Genomic DNA, 20,348 nt, shown 5'->3' on the forward strand with positions numbered 1-20,348 from the left:
CCAGCACGCCCAGCTAATTTTTTTTTTGTATTTTTAGTAGAGATGGGGTTTCACCGTGTTAGCCAGGATGGTCTCGATTTCCTGACCTCGTGATCTGCCCACCTGGGCTTCCCAAAATGCTGGGATTACAGGTGTGAGCCACTGTGCCCGGCCTAAATCATCATGTTCAATAATTGAATTCAATAATTCAGTAATTGTAATACTGCCTTAGAGGCAAATTTTGATACTCAGCCCCTCCAAGGCAATATCACTTTTATTTACATTTGTTTTTTAGTTTGCATTATATTTATGCTTTCTCAGACAGAGTTCTATTGATCATGCCAAATCAATATAATTGACCATTTCCTGTTTAACATTTAAATTCCCTACTTCATCAATGCAATGAAGAGTCCTGAGCATATGGCTTCTTGCTTCTGCAGAATTATTTCCATGGGAGTTTAACCCAATTTTTTTCTTGAGTAAACTCACTGGTGGAGTAATAGAATGGAAAAGATCATTGTCATAATATTAATCAGACTAGTAATCAGACGCCCTAGCGTGCAGTCTCATTTCTGTAACTGACAGTCATTTGGTCTCTCCTGGTCTTATTCCTCTTATCTGTCAAATGAAGGGGTTGGTTTATATCTCTGGGGATCTTGATTTTTATCTTCTCATTCTATATACGTTCATGTCAAAATAGACCTTCCCAAAGGCAAGAACTTGTATTTCCTCTTTTGCTTATTTTTTTGTTTACTTTTGACCTAGATGCATACACAAATGGAAAAGATCCCTTTTACTCAGCCCCTCCAAGGCAATATCGCTTTTATTTACATTTATTTGTTTTTCAGTTTGCATTATATTTATGCTTTCTCAGAGTTCTAGCTCTTTATGAGTACCTTTTTTTTAAAAAAAGTCTCATTGTTAATCATCCTAAGTTTTGGAACTTTTTAAATTTTATTACTTTTTTTTTTTTTTTAAGAGACAGGGTCTGGCTCTGTCACCCAGGTTGGAGTGCAATGGCACATTCATAGCCCATTGCAACCTCAAGCTCCTGAGCTCAAGTGCTTCTCCCACCTCTGCCTCCAAAGTAGCTGGGACTACAGGTGTGTACCACCATGCCTGGCAAATTTTGTTATTTTTATCTTTTTAGAGATGGGGTCTCGCTGTATTGTTCAGGCTGATCTTGAACTCCTGGGCTCAAGGGATCCTCCTGCCTCAGCCTCCCAAAATGCTGGGATTACAGGTGTGAGCCTTGGTACCTCGGTTTTTTTTTTTTTTTTTTTATTTTGTCAAGCCTTTTGAAGTTTGAACTTGGTCTGCTTCGTAACTTCCAAGCATCTTTAAATCCTTCTGTCACCAGGCATTTTTCATTAGGGTCCTAGGTCCAGGTGAATTCTTGAGTTGGTTTGTTGTGTCATGTATTGGCCTTTAAAAATGCTCTTATTTTGGCTCACGCCTGTAATCTCAGCACTTTGGCAGGCTGAGGTGGGCAGATATGAGGTCAGGAGTTTGAGACCAGCCTGCTCAATATGGTGAAACCCCGTCTCTACTAAAAATACAAAAATTAGCTGAGTGTGGTGGCAGGTGCCTGTAGTCCCAGCTACTCAGGAGGCTGAGGCAGGAGAATTTCTTGAACCCCGGAGGTGGAGGCTGCAGTGAGCCGAGATCGCACTCCAGCCTGGGCGACAGAGCAAGACTCTGTCTAGAAAAAAAAAAAAAAAAAAAAAAAAAAGCTCTTATTTTATATCTATATCTCTGTATACCCATTTACAGATTTAAATTGAGTTTCCAGTACATGAATACTAAAATCAGCAAATATTTAATTGACCATAAGAAAAAGAGGTGCAGAAGGATGTGATAAAGCCATGTAAATCCATTCTAACTAGGAGAAGCTTCCATCACAATGAGTCTCCAAGTAACAGTGGATCTGCAGCACCAGTGTATTTCATGAATGGATGTGGGGTCATACGTAGAGTGATCATCCAGATCTATTAAATCGCTTTGCTTCTTGGCCTTTTGGTTGAGATCAAGTACAGACCTACTAGATCTTCTCAGACTTAATCCTGTAGGCTTTGCCTCTATTCTGTATGAAAATGGGGATATTAGATGATGCATTTGATGTTTGGAGAAAGTGATTAAGCTCCTCTTCAATCTGGCATTCATTAAACTTGGAAGCCCCACTGATTCTAGGTCTCCCCTATCAATTACAGCACAGGGCACACACATAATCCCTACTTTCCTGTGGGGTTTTTTTAGTCTATAGAACAATTTGCTTAGAATTTTCCCCTAAGATCCATTGTGCATAACAGAGCTGAATATTCTTGGTATCTGAACAAGAACGTAGGTGCTGCTTTCTAAGAAGCTCTTTTCCTATGGAGAAGGGGTTTTGATATGACTTAAAAGTGGGGAAAAGGAGAAAATGGCAAGTAGGGGTTGTGGGGGGTAGGTAATGGTGGGAAAAAGGATAGAAATTTGTGGAGGGGCAGGCAGGAGAATTTGAACAGATGGAGAGTTTAGAACCTGGAAACAGCGCATTTTTTAAGACAGTGATAGACAGAAATGGTGCGCTTGAGCTCAAAAGGGAGGTAGTGGCTTGATTTGTCAACGGCAGCACTTGGGTGAGCAGTAATTGTGGCAGCAGTTGTTGGAAGGAATTAATTTTTTTTTTTTGAGACGAGTCTTGCTCTGTCGCCCAGGTTGGAGTGAAATGGTACTATCTTGGCTCACTGCAACCTCTGCCCCCCGGGTTCAAGTGATTCTCTTGCCTTAGCCTCCCCAGTAGCTGAGATTACAGGCACCCGCCACCACGCCTGGCTAATTTTTGTATTTTTAGTAGAGATGGGGTTTTGCCATGTTGGCCAGGCTGGTCTTGAACTCCTGACCTCAGGTGATCCACCTGCCTCAGCCTCCCAAAGTGCTAGGATTAAAGAATGAGAAGATACAGCTGTTGAGGAAAAGGAGAGCTGAGATTCAAAGACTTCCTTAGAAAAAGACAAAGACTTGAAAGGGAGGAAAAAGACTAGTTTACCTTGCAAGAAGACCAGGAGAAGCCTAGGCTGGGAAGAGCCTTTTCTAGGTTCAGTTGAAGATAATGGAGTTTATATGCTGGGCCCAACTGACTAATTGCTGGCCCCTGACCACACACTCACCCTCTTATCTAATGATTGCCTTATTTTGGGACATGCCTAGATTTGTGGCAGTCCTGGATGGAATCAGAGCAGGTGGATTGGGGAAGACACTTGGCTGTGGCAGCTCTATCATTGAGTCCCAAGTTCCCTTTCCAATCAAATGAGAATCAGGACTGACTTCTCATTGCCAGTAATCCTTTAATTGCTGTCCATGTGCCAAAGCACAGCTGTGGCCACACAGCTATCCAGTCCCTGGATAGAAGCATGCCAGAGTGGCCAGCTCATCCCATAGCAGTAGGACCTGGAGTGTCCACCCTCTTGGAACAGAGGCTCAGCTGCCTGAGCTGGGAGCTGTGGCAGCCCTTAGAGGGAGGTCAGACAAGCAGCAAAGAGCCCTGCAGACCAGCTGGCAGGAAGGGCAGCTTGCAGCACAAGGCAGTAAGTTCCCATGGGAGGGCAGGATCAGCAGAAAGAACTGGGCTTTGTTAAATTCAGAGCTAAGACTTTAGAATGAGTGGAATCGAGCGAAGGAAAAATAGAGGAAACTGGAGGGGTTGGATAGGTTATTTGATTCATTTCCCATGCTGTTAGTGACCCGCATTGAAATGTGGTTTGAGGAGCATTGAGGACTGGAGTGGAAGCCAATGATGCTTCATAAGGAAGTTTTCAGTGACCCCTGACCTCAGACCTGTGCCACAGCTTGTGGAGAAGGCCACCTCAGCGTGAGTCCACATGAGTGCCAAAGAAGCAAAATAAGACCTGGTAAGTCTGACCAGAATGAAGTTGATCGTTGTACTCTACTTTGCCCTAAAAAGCTCACATGTGAAGTATTACCATTCATGGCACAGGAGTTTGAGGTGAATATTGGCAAAGTGGATGCATCCAGAGAGGAACATCTTGCATGGCCTGAGGCTGTCAGTGCCATATTGCTCAAGGAGCTGTTGAAGGAATTTAATGTTTCATCAAGAAAAGAGGTATTTCATGATCAGTATTTTCACATCTTTGCAGGGCTATCGTATCAAAAAGGAGTCTAGACTTCTGTGTGGTTCCAGAGCAAAATTTGACTCAGAATAAAAGGACAATCTGCCTGAAAATGAAATGGGCTGCTTGGAGGAGTAGCACATTCTCACTCCCTGGAAATGTGCAGGCACAGCCTAGGGCCCCTCCACCAGGGTTGTCTAGACTGTGCTGAGGCCCTGCAGTGGCAGGGAGAGAATAGAGGTGTAGGGAGTACTTAATGATGGCCCTTCCTGCCAACTGTGATCAGTCCCTTCCCCCCCCCCCATTTCCTCTCCTCCACACAGATGGGGCCACATGTGTCTCCCCTTAGTCTCTCTCTGTCCCAAGCCTGGGGACCAACTGTGGTCCCCAGGAGTTCCACATTAACCCTGAGGGACTGGCATCTGGCCACTGTCATTGGGTGGGCCTGTCTCTGACCTTATGTTTCAGCTCTAGTCATTGGGTTGCTTCTACCTTGTACAGAAGGCCAATGTCTGCAACTTCATAACCCAATTCCGTTAACCCATTATTGCTTGATATTGTGACTGGCTCCCCTTGGGCTCTTTTGAGAAGTTTGACAGTGAAGTGAAAGATGGGGTTGGCAGGGTATGGTGGCTTATACCTGTAATCCCAGCACTTTGAGAGGCTGAGGCAGGATGATTGCTTGAGCCCAGGAGTTTGAGACCAGATTGAGCAATATCGGGAGACACTGTCTCTTCAAAAAATTTAAAAAAATATATTAACTGGGTGTGGTGGTGTGTGCCTGTAGTCCTAGCACTTTGGGAGGCTGAGGCTGGAGGATCACTTGAGCCCAGGAAATCAAAGCTGCAGTGAGCCATGATCACACCACTGCACTCCAGTCTGGGTGACAGAGTGAGTGACTCTGGGTGACCCTGTCTCAAAAAAAAAAAAAAGATGAGTAAATATTTTAGAAGCAAACATTTGATCATCATCATAGGGTGTGGGGAAGGAGGGAAGGAGGCCAGGCAGGGGAGGCAGAGAGCTGTTACAGTAGGGCTGCTGAGAAGGCCAGAAGTTTGAGAGCCTTGGAAGGGAAGAAAATATAGGAAGCCGAGGTTAGTGTGACACAGGGATGATATCGACAGCCTGTCCTCCTTTAAAGTTGATGTTCTTGCCCAATGGTCTCACTTTCCCCTGTATTTTGAAGGAACAATTGACCATCACAAGTGAGGAAGGCAAAGGGGAGATTGTAATCTTGTTTGGAACAGTTGCTGTAGGGAAAGGAAAAGGTAAGCTTGGGAGAATGTAAAAGGATTGCCACGCTGCCAGAGACTGGACTTAGAATGTAAAGGATTGCCATGCTGCCTGCCTGAGAAATGTTGGGCAACCCTGGAGCAGGAAGAAGCCCACAACCTAATTCCAGGTTAGGAACCTGCCAGGTAAATTTACTAGAAGGTCAAGGGCAAGTGCAATGAGTTCCCTAAAGAAGGTATAGTTGAAGTTATTGTCCACTTTGTACTGTGTTCATGTGTGTGGGGGGATGAGGTGGGGGTAGATAAGAGAAGCCAGCCAGGAAGGAGCTCAAGATCATAGAGGCTACAGGGGAGCTGACATTTTAGAGGTAGAGAAATTTGTGGTGGCAAGGTTCAAGTGGTGGGCATTTGATTGAGATGTGAAAGGGAAGTGAGGGTGAAGTTCTTTGTGATGACAAGGTTATTGGACCTCTGCCAGGGTGTTGGCTGTCATCAGAGAGGCTAGCGGACCAGAGTCTGCCATGGTTGCACTCGATGTAAGGTGACCATTGTTTTTCATCAGTTCAGGTGAATGGTCATGAGGAATGTGACGGCTAATAATATTGGGGTTAAGGATTGGGTAATGCATGCTGTGGGCAGTGCTTCAAAGGAGGATGGATTGTCCCCTTTGAGTTTTGTTAGCATTGGAAGAGAGGGGGCTAGATAGGAAGGGGAAGGGATGGAACTAAGTTAAAAGAGAAGGCATGTTCAAACTCATTCAGACCTTGTTGAGAAGGCCTCATGTAGTAGGATCTAAGTGTCCTGGGAGATTCCACCATTCTCTAACAGGGAGCAGCTTCCTTTGTTTCACTGAGTATGTTCACTAACACAAAAACAGGCCCAAGATTTTCCTACTACAAGTACCCAGTTTATTCTGGGGCCCTGGGAAGTTCGAAATAACTGGGAGATGGGATCCTGGCACCAATAACAAATTCCTACAGTGCTTCCTCAGTACATGGTAAACACTGACTGCCTTATACTGTGTTGTTTACTTTGTTTGTTTGAGACAAGGTCTTGCTCTGTCACCTGAACTGGGGTTCAGTGGTGCAATCACACCGGGAAAGCAGGGTCCCCCTCCTACTTCCACCACCAGCGCCAGATTCTGGTCCCCCTCATGGCCAACTTGTAGGGTACCTTGGCACAGTCATTGTGCCTGATTTTTTTTTTTTTTTTTTTTTTTTTTGAGACAGAGTCTCGCTGTGTCACCCAGGCTGAAGTGTAGTGGCGCGATCTTGGCTCACTGCAAGCTCAGCCTCCTAGGTTCACACCATTCTCCTGCCTCAGCCTCCCAAGTAGCTGGGACTGCAGCCGCCCGCCACCATACCTGGCTCCAACTCCTGGGCTCACGTGGTCCTCCCACCTCAGCCTCCTGAGCAGCTAGGACTACAGATGTGTGGCCCGCTAATTTTTAAATTTTTTTGTAGAGATGGGATCTCACTTTCTTGCCCAGGCTAGTCTCAAACTCCCAGGCTCAAGCAATCCTCCTGCCTTGGCCTCCCAAAGTGCTGGGATTACAGATGTGAGCCACTGTGCCTGGTGTATATTGTTTCCTAATGCAGAACCAAGGCATGTGCTCGTCTGTGCTCTTTCAGCACCATGTACAAACCTCTATCACAGGATTTGTAATGATTCTGTTTTAATTGTTCTCTCTTCAGGCTTGAGAGGTTCTTGAGGGCAGAGACTATAACTTATTCATTTCTGTACCCTCAGCACTTGGCATAATGCCTCACAAGTAATAGTTAATAAATACTTGCTGAATGAACAGCTATGACCTTCAGGATCGTAAGTGGAATGCCCCACTCCATTTTACAAAGGAGAAAGCTAAAGCTCAGGGATGGCAAGCCACTTGGCCAAGGTCACAGAGCTACTTAGTGGAAGAGTAGGGTTAGTGTCTGGACTCCTAGCCTAGTCCTTGTTAGACAACACCACTTCCCATGTCCTCTTTCTCTTGTTAGACTGTAAACTTGGAAAGGAAAGACATTATTGACCTCTCCATCCCTGAGTGCCTTGACATTCCTTACTCAGCTCGACCCCTATCATGAACTTGGTTGAAGACAGAAAAAATGTGCTTGTTAAATTTGCAGATAGCAGGAAGCTGGGTTCCAAATCTTGGCCAGATGTGGTGACTCATGCCTGTAATCCCAGCACTTTGGGAGGCTGAGGCAGGAGGATCGCTTGAGCCCAGGAGTTCAACACCAGCCTGGGCAACATAGTGAGACCCTGTCTCTTAAAAAAAAGAAGGGAAGGATAGATTGTCCTATAGGTTAGCACTGGATGATGGGCAGAATTTAAAAAGATATAGATAAGAAGGAAAGGAAGTATAAGAGTAGGAAGATGAGATTTAACTTAAAAAAAAAAACAGGTAAGATTGTATACTTAGGATAAAAAAGACTTTAGGAGTGGGGAAAACTTTGATGAATAGTGGTTTTTGTTGAAAACTCACAGGCTCAATGAAAAATCGAGTCAGTGAAATAATTTGGCTGTCTGTCAGGGAAGTTGTTAATGTCTGGAGCCTAGACCCACACTAATGTAGGTGCAAATTTAGTTGTAGGTTGCTATGGTCTAACCTCTACAGGGGCCACATTTTCCAGAGGAAATTGGTAAGTTGGAGTGGGTAACTAGTGGCACCATATCCATTGTCATATGAGAAATGGCCTGGAAGGGAAGTCCAGAGTCCCCATTGTGCTAGGCAGGGTCTCAAGGCTCTAGCCCCTGCCTCGTCATCCTCTCTCTACTTTCCGGTCTACTTCATACTCAAGTGACATGCATGCCAGGCTGTTTCAGTCCTCCATATCTTTATACATACTGTTCCCTCTATCTGGAATATTCGGTTCCTCCTGCTCCCCACCCATAACAGTCTACTTGGTGAGGACCTATGTAATTTACAAAATCCTTCTAAGCTTTACTTCCTTCATTGTAAAACTGTCCTAATCCAGGCAAAACTAACCACCCTTTTCTCTATACTTTCGTGCTTCCCTATACATAGTTTTAGAATTGTATGTTTTCCCCTGCATCGTATGTTGCCTGTCCCACCTATTAGACTGTGAGTTTCTTGCAGGCAGAGATCCTGTGACCCCTGCCTCTAGTACCTGTGCCCTAACCTGACACATGCTTTCCCACCCACCCCCTTTTTTTCTCTGCTGCTTGAACCAGCATACATGATTTAAACAAATGAACCAAAACTCCAAGTGGGTTTCCAAATATTTGAAGGACTACCCTGTAGATGACTGAAGATTCTGTGCACCTCCAGAGAGCCAAGAGCAAGAATGAATGGGGACATGTGATCACGAGATGAATTTGGGATCACTAGGAGAGAACACTTTAGTATCGGTCAGGATACTTCTGCCAACAGAAGCCTAAATTGGAAATAGCTTGAGCAAAGGGAGAACTTTTTTGGTACACAGATTCCAAGGAAAGTTTGAACTGCCTACCTGCAGGAAGGCCAGGGACAAAGCTGGACCCCAGGAACACCTGAACAAGGGCACCTGAAAGCCATCAGGACCCTGTGTCCTTCGCCTCTGCTTCTCTCTGTGCTAGCTTCCTTATTCCTCACTGTAAACTGGCTTACTCCACACAGCAGGAAACATGGCTGCTGACAGCTGTGGCCTCACAGCTCAGTTTTCCACCACAGAGGGTCTGGTTTTCTTTCCCAATTCCAGTTAAAAATGTTTTAATGTTTGGGAGGCCGAGGCAGGCAGATCACAAAGTCAGGAGATCAAGACCATCCTGGCTAACACAGTGAAACCCTGTCTCTACTAAAAATATCAAAAATTAGCCGGGCATGATGGTGGGCGCCTGTAGTCACAGCTACTCAGGAGGCTGAGGCAGGAGAATGGCAGGAACTCGGGAGGCAGAGCTTTCAGTGAGCTGAGATCACGACACTGCACTCCAGCCTGGGCAACAGAGCGAGACTCCGTCTCGAAAAAAGAAAAAAATGTTTTAGAGAAGAACTTTATTGGCACAGCCAGGGTCTATAGTCAGGGAGATGGGGTACCGTGAATAGCCTGGCTTGAGTTTGATGCCAGTCAGCTGAGGCCAGGCATGGGATCATGTGGGAACAAGGTAGTTGCCATTGGAACCACACGAAGTAGGGGAAAGCCATTTCCAAAAGTAGTGGGGATGGGTACAGCTTTGAAAACAGAGGGGTTGGACTCCTTTGCTCCCACTTTCTAACATTTACAGTCATTTAGCTTCAGGTACTTTCTGGATGCTCTCAGGAAGAGCAGAAAGAAGGATGGATAAAAAGTCTGTGGGCACTTTCAATATTTAGACCAGGTTTCGGAAGGGCTTGGCACTAGTTCTTGGAAATTGTTGCATGATTTGATTATTTTTCTGGGATCAGGACTCAGCCCAATTCCCCCTCTGGTGCTGAGAAATGGAGGCCGAAGGAGTGAAGAAGGAAGTTCAGTTATTCTAGATGTGTTAATTGAGCCCCTAATCCATGCTAGATACTGAGGGTGTGGGGGGAGACAAGAGAGAGAGATCCCAAGGAGTTCCGGCCTCTCAGGGACTCAGGTCACTAATGCAGGTGGCTGGGTTTGTCTACGTGCTGGGCCAACAGCCACTGGCGAGGCAAGGCGAGGGTCAGTCAGGGCTGGTGCCAGGAAGAGGGCCGGTTCTTTGGCTCCCTGGTCTCCTGCGGTCTAGCTCAAGCTGGCTAGCGGTTGGCCTGGCTCCCCCTGGCCCCGGCCAGGCCTTGTGGACCCCTCATATGCAAAACGGGACATAAGCAGGGGAGGAAGGCCAGCCGGGAGTCAGGTCCTGGGAGCTCCACGAAGGGACCTGTCCTGGTCTCCATGTTCACGCTGCACCTTCCTTCCAAGGCTCCCGGGCCTCGCCGGACAAGGCGCTGCTGCAGACACCAGGCCCGCCGAGGGAACAGGGAGCGTACTCGGAGCCAACCCTGGGGCGGGCTCCTGGGGCCCGGCGCCCCCCAGAGTCTCCGAGCCGCGCTGCCCGGACCGGGCCGGGGGAGGGACAGCAGCAGGTGACGACGGCCTGGCCACCGGCTATAAATAGGGGCTCGCGTCAGCCGCGGGCGGGAGCGGCGGCGGCGGGCAGGGGCCCGAAGGCCAGGGCCTGGAGGACGGGCGAGGCAGGGGCGGGTGAGGGCCGGCGGTCGGGGAGGGCGGCGCCATGGGGTCGCGGAGGGGCCCCAGCCGGGGCTGGGGCGCGGGTGGGCGGTCTGGGGCGGGGGGCGACGGTGAGGACGACGGCCCCGTGTGGATCCCTAGCCCAGCCAGCCGGAGCTACCTGCTCAGCGTGCGGCCGGAGACCAGGTGAGTGGCACCGAGGGGCAGGGTGGCGTCGGGCCGGGCGAGGCCCTGGGATCAGTCCCTGTGAGGGCGGCCTGGTCCCTGTAGGCCTGGGCTGGGCCTACGCCCTCGAGCCCTCTCAGCCCCAAGGCCCAGGGTCTGGGGACATGGTAGCTGGAATAGCCTTTGTAGCCCCTTGTGACCCCTCCTGATCCACGGGCCGGAGGCCTCTGGCAGTGCGAGGCTCAAGAGAGGACAAAGGCTCCACTTTGGAGTGATTTCATGGGGTCTGAAGCCTTTCTTTATCTCCCCTGCCCCTACCCTGCTATTCCCTAGCTTGGGATTCCACAGTTAGAGATAAGGAAAGTCAGAGTGGCTGAAATTCCTCCCTGGCAGGAAGGGAGCGGGAGAGAACTGGTGGGGACAGGGAGAGGGTGCTGGGGGGCTGCCCAGAGTAGGGGCTGCTTAGCTCAGGGTGGGGAGGTTCCCCAGAAAGAAATAAACCTTTGTAAATAAGGTTTCTCTACTAGGCCCAGAACTTGGGTCCTCCCCAGGACCTGAGTGGGGTCTGGTGAGATAGCGGGTGGGATGAGGTACTGTCTGGGGATGTCGAGAATTAAGGACTTGCAGCTCTGAGGGAGCGAAGTGCCCTGTCCAGTTTGGGGAAGTGAAATGCCAAGGGAGGTGTGGAACTAATGAGCCCTTCACTGGTCTTCCAAGAGTTTAAGAGGTGTGGAAGCTTTGTTTTAGCAGCTAGGCCACCCACAGATATAAAGACACAAAGACAATAGACACGCATCAAGGCAATCAAAGGCACACAGAAGCACATGGACACGCACATTGCCATGGAGACAGACACTTCCTGCCCCCTGTGGGCAGCTCAGTTTCCCTCCACTTCTAGAGTCTGTTTTCCAAAGGGAAATGTGTTGAGATAGTGGTTGTTTCATAGCCTGAGAACTTGGCTTGTGTATTATACAGAAAACAGTCATTCCTCCAAGAGGCTGTCCAGAGACCTCTTGTTCTCCATTATTAAAACAGCATAAAAACAGGCATCAAGGACGTTCAGGAAAAGTCCTGGGCACTTCCTCGTGAATTGGCTGAGTCCTATTGACCTTGGAGTTGGGAAAGTTCAAATGTAACCGGAACCAGTTTCTGCATAAAACTCGTCAAATGGTGTCACATGTCTGGGGCAGGGCTGAGGACTGATGTTAGTGACTGAGTCAGACTCAACAAGGCCCCTGGCTGCCAGCAAAGAATACCCCTTTTTCCTACTCCTGGCTCTACAGATAAACCAGAATGAAATTTGGACATTTATTCTAGTCCTTAGAGAAGCTGACTCCCTTGTGGGAGCCTCACACCTGTCACAGTGACTTGTCTGGGCTTTGCCTCCTGTGTTTGGCCTTTGTCAATACCAGTGGAACAAACAGAAGAGGCAGAACCAGGGTCCTTCTTGGAGACAGCAGCAATGAAGGAAGGGAGGAAATAGTACCTTGAAAACCAGGCAGAATGGGGAGGGCAGGGGATCTGGGATTTTAGGAAAAGGGCTGGAGAGTGGACACAGTGCTGCTGCCTGACTGTGCAGTTGTATGATAGATAAATGTTAATTGCACACCTCATGAGCACAAAGCTTGTGCCAGCCTGAGAGCTAGAGGTGGGATAGAAGTGGCTGGCTTAAGTCCCTTTGGACCTAAATGGGAATGTTCTTAAAAGGAGTCTCTTTCATCAAGTATCTGGAGGGGGCAAGACAGGAGGAGTGGGAGAGAGCTTTGGACTTTGGGCTGTGTTTTGCCTCTGCAGAGTTTTTTACTGCTCCTGCCAGCTAGCCACAGACCCCTAGAGGTTCTGAGAGACAAGGACAGCCAGATTTATCAGGCTTCTGGAAAAGCTTCCTGCCAAAGTGGGGAGAAAGTGACTGTGGCTGCAGCGGGAGTGGAGGGGGCGGGGCAGTTCCTGCTTCTCTAGCAGGGCCTGACCTGTGTTGGAGGGAGCCCTCAGAACAGCCTCACTGCCTGTGGGGGTGGGGAGAGCTCCCTATAGACAGGGAGAAAGACAGTCCCTGTAGAATTTTGCCAACTATATTGACTCCAGCCCAGCTAAGCCCTGACTATGCCAGAGTCCTGAGTCCTTGACTGAGAGGAAAGTTCTGTCCCCACTCACTCTTGGCTCCAACATCTGGGTCTGCCTTCACACAGATGTGTCATGGAGCTCTCCAGGCATCATTCTCATGGGCCCTTGTGAGGAGGGCCTGCCCCTGGGAGCTGAGCTGATGGACAGCTGAGCTGATGGACACCAGAGGCCTTGGTGGAGGACCCAGAACCTATCTCCCCATGCACCTTTCTCTGCCCTACAGCTCTGAAAGGGTTCTAGTCCATGTCGGTGCAAGAATATTTCCAATGCCCACTGGGGTCAGAGGTCCAACAAGCAGATAGTTCCACCAAACTGTAGGCCCAGCCCCTAGGTCACCCGCCATCTGGGACCTCACCCCCATAGGACAGTGAGATGTGGGTAGGCTAGAGAAGTTAAGGGGCCACAATAGTTGGGTAGAAGCAGTTATGATTAATTAGCTTTTATGGGATACTCAGAAGTTACAGAAGCCCCTGCCCCCTGGATTCTTGGAGGCCCTGGTCCAGGTGGACTCAGAGAAGTCACAGAACCTGTAGCTCTGCTGTTCAGCATGGGTCAGCCAGGCTGTCTAGGGCTTTTAGGGAACCTGAGGTATCAGGCCAGGACTGTCCAAAGGCCTTTTATGTCCCAGAATAGATGAAAGCCAGGAGGGATGGAGTCTCCCAGCTTCTGTGGTCAGTTCGGGTTTTCCGTAGCCTACTTCACTCTTTTAGTGTTTGGTGTTCTTTTTTTTTTTTTTTTTTTTTTTGAGATGGAGTCTTGCTCTGTCACCCAGGCTGGAGTGCAGTGGCATGATCTCTGTTCACTGCAACCTCCGCCTCCCAGGTTCAAGCAATCCTCCTGCCTCAACCTCCTGAGTAGTCTGGGATTACAGACGCCTGCCACCGCACCCGGCTAATTTTTGTATTTTTAGTAGAGACAGGATTTCACCCTGTTGGCCAGGCTGGTCTTGAACTCCTGACCTCAGGTCATCTGCCTGCCTCGGCCTCCCAAAGTGCTGGGATTACAGACGAGAGCCACCACACTTGGCCAAGTTTAGTTTTTAATTATTTATTTTTTATAAAGATGAGGTCTTGCTATATCGCCAAGGTTGATCTTGAACTCCTGTGCTCCAGCGATACTCTCACCTCAGCCCCACAAAGTGTTGGGATTACAGGCATGAGCCACTGTGCTCAGTCCCAACTTCACTCCTTTATGAGGAGACCTGTCCTTTCTGGGCCCTGATTTCCAACCCCACCCTCCAATTTTTTTCTTTTTTCCTATTCTGCTTATGTATGAATTCCCATTTTGTGAGATAAAGGTGGCATGAAGAACTCTTTAAAGTTTTTCTGCCCCAACATTTGATGCCTCTCATTCGGCTCCCCCTCAGAGGTAGTAAATGGGGAGCTCCCCTGCCTGGGTGACAGCCCTGAGCCTAGCTGTGGCCCAGCCAGCAGGGCACAGGCAGATCTTCCACCTTCTGAAGACCAGGTGCCTCCATTAGCCCAGGGTTTCTTCTGACCTGACTAATGATGTAAGGGCGAGGCCTAGAGAGGGCAGGATGGTTGGTCCAGGAGCAGCAGAGCTGGGGGAGGGGTCCTCTGTCCCAGCTCATTTCTTGACCCACGTGTAGGTGGAACTTGTCATTTTCCTTTCTGAATTAGAAAGCTAACTCTCCCCCTCTCCTTCCCAGGGAAGAAGTCCATACCCAAAGAAGAAGAAATCTCCCAATCCTAAAGGAGAGGGACAAAGGAAATTTATGGTCAGGAAAGGATGGAGTTGGCCAGTGCCTTGGAACCATGGGAGGTTCTGCCCAGGCGGCCTCCAGAGGATTTTTAAAGTTCTGAGCAGAGGCAGCTGCACTCTAGCACACTCCTTTCCATCTTTTCTGGAGCAGCAGCTCCCTCTGGGGGGCAGCACCCTTCCTGCTTGAAAAATGCCTTTCTCTCCCCTGCCCTCTCTCCCCAGGCCCCCCACTCTACTTTCCTCCTCATTCTTTTTCTTCCTCTCTCTCTGTCTTTTTTTTTTTTCCCTCTCTCTCTCTCTCTCCATTCTATAGAACAGCAGTTAAATACCCATTGTCTGTGCAGCACTGTGCTAGGAGCCACAGAAACTACAAGAACTAGGTTTGAAGGCTGGATGGGCAGGATTTAATTGAGCAGTAGGAGGGAAGAAGGACTTTCCAAACAGGGAGAACAAAAGGGAAGGCTCAGGGGTCAGGAAGGACTGTTCATGCCAATAAGGGACAGGCCTGGCTGTGGTGGCACCAGAGCATTGGGAAGTAGAGGGAACCTGGTTGTAGTGGGAGTGTGAGTAGATCAGGGAGGCCTCCACCTGCCCAGTCAAGGAGTGGAGACTCAGTGTCCTCTACAGTGGGGGACTGCAGCATTTTGTTAGAGAAGTGGGTTATATGAGGGGTTAAGGAGAAGGGGTTGAGGTGGTCATCAATGTGGAGCCATGAGAGTCTAGATTGTAGTACAACAAGAGTAGAGAGAAAGGGAGAAAGAAGGGCCAAGAATTGTGGACGAACTGGATTTGGGGTTGGGGAAGAAGTAATCCAAGATGGCAGGTTTTGAGCTTAGGAGTTTGGGAGAATGCTGGAGGTATCTACCAACCCAGGAGCCCGGGGTTAGGGGTGAAGCCAGGTTTTAGGGAAAAGGATGGGTTTGGTTTTGTGGTTATAAAGAGATGGGATCCTCATAGAGACACAGACCGTGAGCACCACTGAACAGGCTGGGCTGCTGATAAGGAAGGGAGAGCTCTTCTCATGATAGGGACAGCTGAAGGGAGTATGGATGGGGTGAGCCCTGACACCTCTCAAGGAGCTGGGATCCAGGGCCCCACTGGAGATTTTTGTATCAGGAATGGAGGAGGGAGAGGGAACAGTTGGCTCATAGTAAGTGGGCTAGAACTCCAGTAAGGGGTGGTCCTGTGTGGGTCCTCATCCTAGTGCCCTAAGCAGTGGCCTTTCCTAGCTGCCCCAGGCAGGAGGGATGATCAGGGCCTCAGGCAGAATGGGCCTTGTGTGGACCATGAAGCTGGGTGCCTCCCAGCTCCTGCTGAATTAACTGCTTTGTTTTTCTCTTTTTCACTCTCCCAGCTGGTTTGTCTTGTGTGGCCTCTTTAACCATACTTTAACATATTAATGATGGGTGTTCTCCAAGCCACCTGTCTCTCTCTCCTAGCCTCTCAGGGGATTTCCAGGAATGGGGCTGTTTTCTCCCGAAGGCCAAGAATTGAAGCAGGAGCTTGCCCCCAGGCTGGTATGCTGTGGGGTGGGGAAACATGCCAGGCAGCTGTAAGCCTCCCTCTCTGGGGCAGTGACCCAAATGCCTGGGACACACCTTTCTCAAAGCACAGCCCCAAGGGGCCTCCTTTCTGCCTAACCATTTTCCTGGACTTTGCTGCATTTAATGAGCTCTTGGTTTCAGATACATTGGTGTCTGGTGGTCAGGCCACTTGCTAAATGGAGCAGGCCAACTAAGACAGCTGGTCCCTTTTAATAGAAAGGCTTCTGGGCCTCAGAAGGTGGCCGATTAATAGTTTGCGACTGTTGATTTCGCCTGCTTCCTTCTCCTTGCTTTTTTGGCCTAATGATTCCATTTGCTGTTTTTGCTTAGCTTATCAAGCAACCGGTTGTCTCACCCCAGCTCTGGAAGGTAAATGCATATTGCACTACATTTCTCTGACTGCTTTTTTCTTGGGTCTGGGCATTGAGGGGCCACTGAGTGACTGCTCGTGCACTAACCAGGCTGCATGGGGTGAGGGGAGAGCTGGAGGGCAGGTGGGGAGAGTGCAAGAAGGTACTCAGGTGAACATGGCTCTCACAGGGGGCCAGAGTTGATGCTTGCATGGGCCATTTGAGATGGGCACAGGATATCAGGAATAGAAATATGGGCAGGGGTCTCTGAGATGCCTGCAATGACATCTCTGTGTCCCTAGGAGACACCATGGGAACAGAACAGGGAGCCACCAGTCCTGTCACATGACCCACCTCTTTCCCATCCCAGGTTTTTTATTTCTTAGAGACAGGGTCTTGCTCTGTCATGTTGCCTGGGCTAGTATGCAATGGCTCCCTGCAGCCTTGAACTCCAGGCCTCAAGGGATCCTCCTGCCTCAGCCTTCTGAGTAGCGGGGACTACAGGAATGCACCATGATGCCTGGCTAATTTTTAAAAATTTTCTTGTAGAGACAGGGTCTCACTGTATTCCCTGGTCTTGAACTCCTAGCTCCAAGGGATGCTCCTGCCTTGGCTTTCTAAAGTCCTGGGATTAGAGGCATAAGCCACTGTGCCTGGCCCCAATTCTAGGTTTTCATGTTTTTTGTAACCACATATCTAGGTGTGATACCTTATTGTCTATCTTCTTCTAACCATGGCAACTGCCTTTTAAAATGTTTTTCTGCAGTCATTTAAGTTCTCCTTTTACCTCCTCTTTCTCTGAATTTTCCTTTTCTTTGGTTCCTCCCCAGCCCTGAAGACTGAACTCTGTGAGATCAGAGAATACCACATTAGTGTATTCCTGCATAACTTATTCTCTGAATCTGCTGCAGAGTCAGGGCAAGGTCTGAGCAGACTCATGGTCCAGGTTTGCTGGGTGAATGACTGTCTTCTTGCCTCCTGAACTGAAGGACAGCTCTTTACCCTTGGCTGAACTGACTGTTACAATCAAAATGGGAACATTTCCTGGCTCCTTCCCACCACTTGGTCCTCATCCCAGACTCTGACAGATTTGGGGAGAGTTAGCTACATTTTCTTCACACAGAGAAAGATTTCAGAATAGCTAACTGTTTCTGAATAGCTAATGTTTACAGACATGATTAGCAATTACTATGTCCATGGTCCTTGATGGGGATGAACACTGAGGAGACTTTATTCTGTGTGGCTCATGGGTGGAACTGAGGATATCACAACTAATTCCAAGTGGAGTGTGGTAAGCGTTGAAAGGAGAGGACCTAGGCAAACCAAACCTAACCTAAGGGCAAGGTTAGGTTCCTCTGAACATCATGAAAACCAATGATTCTGGTGTTCTTTAGAGACATATGATTAGTCTGTGATATTCTTATGAAGTCATGGAGTTGGAAGGACTCGTCAGGGTTGGACAAGACCATTTCCAGATGTGTGGACTTCCTGACTCTCCAGGGCATAGGGCGCAGCACACTCAGAGTCTATCCCACATTTGAGTGGTTTGGAGGACGGGGACAGAAAGCTTGTCGCAATGAGAAGCTGTGTGACATTCAGCAGAACGTGACAGTATATAAAGTGACTCCCTGTGCCTCCAAATGTACCCCAAGCCCACTTCCCTAAAGAGAAGGCTTTCATCTAGCCACACCTTTCGGCTGTTACTTGTTTTCTAATGTAAACATTTTTTATAATACAGCTTAGGACCTAATGTGGAAAGTTTGAGAAGATATGTTCTTTTCCATTCAAAAAGAATAATGAAATAAAATAACTACTTGTTTTTCTTTTTCTTTCTTTTTTTTTTTTCTTTTTGAGAAGGAGTCTTTCTCTGTCGCCAGGCTGGAGTGCAGTGGTGCGATCTCAACTCACTGCAACCTCTGCCTCCCGGGTTCAAGCGATTTTCCTGCCTCAGCTTCCCAAGTAGCTGGGACTACATGCACCTGCCACCATGCCTGGCTAATTTTTGTATTTTTAGTAGAGACGGGGTTTCACCATGTTGGCCAGTCTGGTCTCGATCTCTTGACTGCGTGATCTGCCCGCCTCAGCCTCCCAAAGTGGTGGGATTACAGGCATGAGCCACCGCGCCTGGCTTGTTTTTCAATATCTAGCATGAGCATTTGTCTCTGCAAATTTTCTTAAAGCATAGTTTCCCTGTTGTCTCACTTATCCAGTAGCCGAAATGATTTCCTTAGACTTGTCCAAGCGGCTTCATACCTAGGAGCCTCAACTGAATATTGGATCCAGGCTCAAGGTTATGGATGAGATAGTATTCAAATTATGCAGGGAGGACATAATTAGGGATGGTTTGAATTAACTACAGACTCATGGAAGTAGGATTATGTTTACCCTGGTGGTTTCTAGAAACTGTTGATTGAGATTTGCTATTTCCCCAAATCAGAAATTGCTGTTAGTATGATAGCAGCAAGAAACATTTTCAGATATTAACACTTCCTGAGTGTTCAGGGAGTTGATAGCCTAGGACCTGAGGACCCTCTATTTCTGACTGGCTTAAGAAGAAAATGAAAAGAAGCTTATTGCACAGATGAGCTGTAGGTGAGGGAAGGTTGTAGGGAGTGTTACAGAATATGTCTAACTGCAGACCCAGCTCAGATGTTCAGGTGTGTGAGATTGGGATCCCCTTTATGGGTGATCTTTGCCGGGGAGGGCCCTTGTCAACTCCAGAAATGCCCAGGTATCTGCATTCCTGTGGTGAAACCATAGCGGGACCCCCATCAGTCCAGAAGTCTTATTGATTCCAGATATTCTCTGGGGTACAACCCTTCTCCTCAAACTCAAGTCTAGAATAATATTCACAGAAAAGATACATTGAATGTGGAACCCCTCCCCACAAAGTATGTAGGGTTCTAGATCCTGTTTGCTTCTGCTTCCACAGACTCTCTTGGCCCCTGGCAGAGAGGCCATGGACAGACAAACATTGCCCTTGGGTGACCATCCCTTCCTCTGAGGCACAGGGAAAGGCACCTTTGAATGATGTGTCTTTCTCACTACAGTTTCTCCTGCTTCTCTTCACTTTGCCCCCCTCACAGTCCTCTCTGCTGCTCACAATGGGATGTGTGCCTGGGGAGGGAGGGCCGGGCACGGCTTGTGCACCACACAACCTGGCTCTGTGGTGACGCTTCACACCTAGGAACGCACTGTGTCTCTGCTGGCCCTTGAAAGGGTTTGGCATGGTGGTTTGCTTCCTGGGCCCAGAAGGGAGAAGACTGTAAGCCCTGAGCGTTGTTGGTGAGTTTGTACTGGACTCAGTGCTTACTGATGCCCCTGAAATCTGGGAGATGGACTGGAGAAGGGAACTAAAAGTTCTGGCTTTTGCAGGGGTGGATCTGTTTGTGATTTGGCACTCCTGCTGGTTGGTTCTGGAGCAGCCAACCATGTTTCACTTCAGCATGTGGTATCCAGGGATGGAGCAGGGGAGCCACAGCTGGCTTTCCAAGGCTGCTTCTCAGCTTCATTTGGGGTGGGTCTCTCCTTTCTGATACCCTTATGAATTAGAGTTCCCCTTTGGGTCTAGACCCGTAGCATTGGCCAGCTTATTCTTTGTCCATTGTGGGTCTGCACTCACAAATGTAGGAGCTTTTCTCCTAAGCCCAAGCTCTAGGAGAGGCTCCTGTACTCTTAGGACCTTGAGTCACTGAGGGTTGGCTGGCCTTCCCCTCTTGGCATGAATGGAGGCTCTGCTATGCTGGGGGTTCCATCCCCGAGGCTTGACCTACTTATCTGTGTGTCTCCCTCATGCACCAGTGTCCCTGGAGATGAAAGGTGCAGGGTGAAGTAAGGCCCCCCCAACAATGATGGGAGGGGATGCCTCAGCTGGTAGCATGGCATGCTCAGGAGCCTGGCCCATAGTCAGTAACTTGCCTATTGTAATGGGTCTGGGTCAGGATTCCATTCAACCCCTTGATACCTGGCCCCAGCCTAGCCAAGAGGCACA

General features: G+C 48.6%; 1 protein-coding gene across 1 annotated transcript in view; it reads left to right on the plus strand.

Annotated features, from left to right (window-relative positions):
• The first annotated feature begins 9,881 nt into the window (after nt 1–9,881).
• ALPK3 (alpha kinase 3) overlaps nt 9,882–20,348 on the plus strand; it is a 61,172-nt gene continuing 50,705 nt past the window's right edge. Inside the window, 6 exon segments of the mRNA XM_030931137.1 lie at nt 9,882–10,034; nt 10,036–10,233; nt 10,235–10,323; nt 10,325–10,464; nt 10,467–10,638; nt 16,338–16,376. Coding sequence (XP_030786997.1) covers nt 9,882–10,034; nt 10,036–10,233; nt 10,235–10,323; nt 10,325–10,464; nt 10,467–10,638; nt 16,338–16,376 — 791 coding nt within the window.

Source organism: Rhinopithecus roxellana, chromosome 5 (genome assembly GCF_007565055.1).
Source record: "Rhinopithecus roxellana isolate Shanxi Qingling chromosome 5, ASM756505v1, whole genome shotgun sequence".
NCBI lineage: Eukaryota > Metazoa > Chordata > Mammalia > Primates > Cercopithecidae > Rhinopithecus > Rhinopithecus roxellana.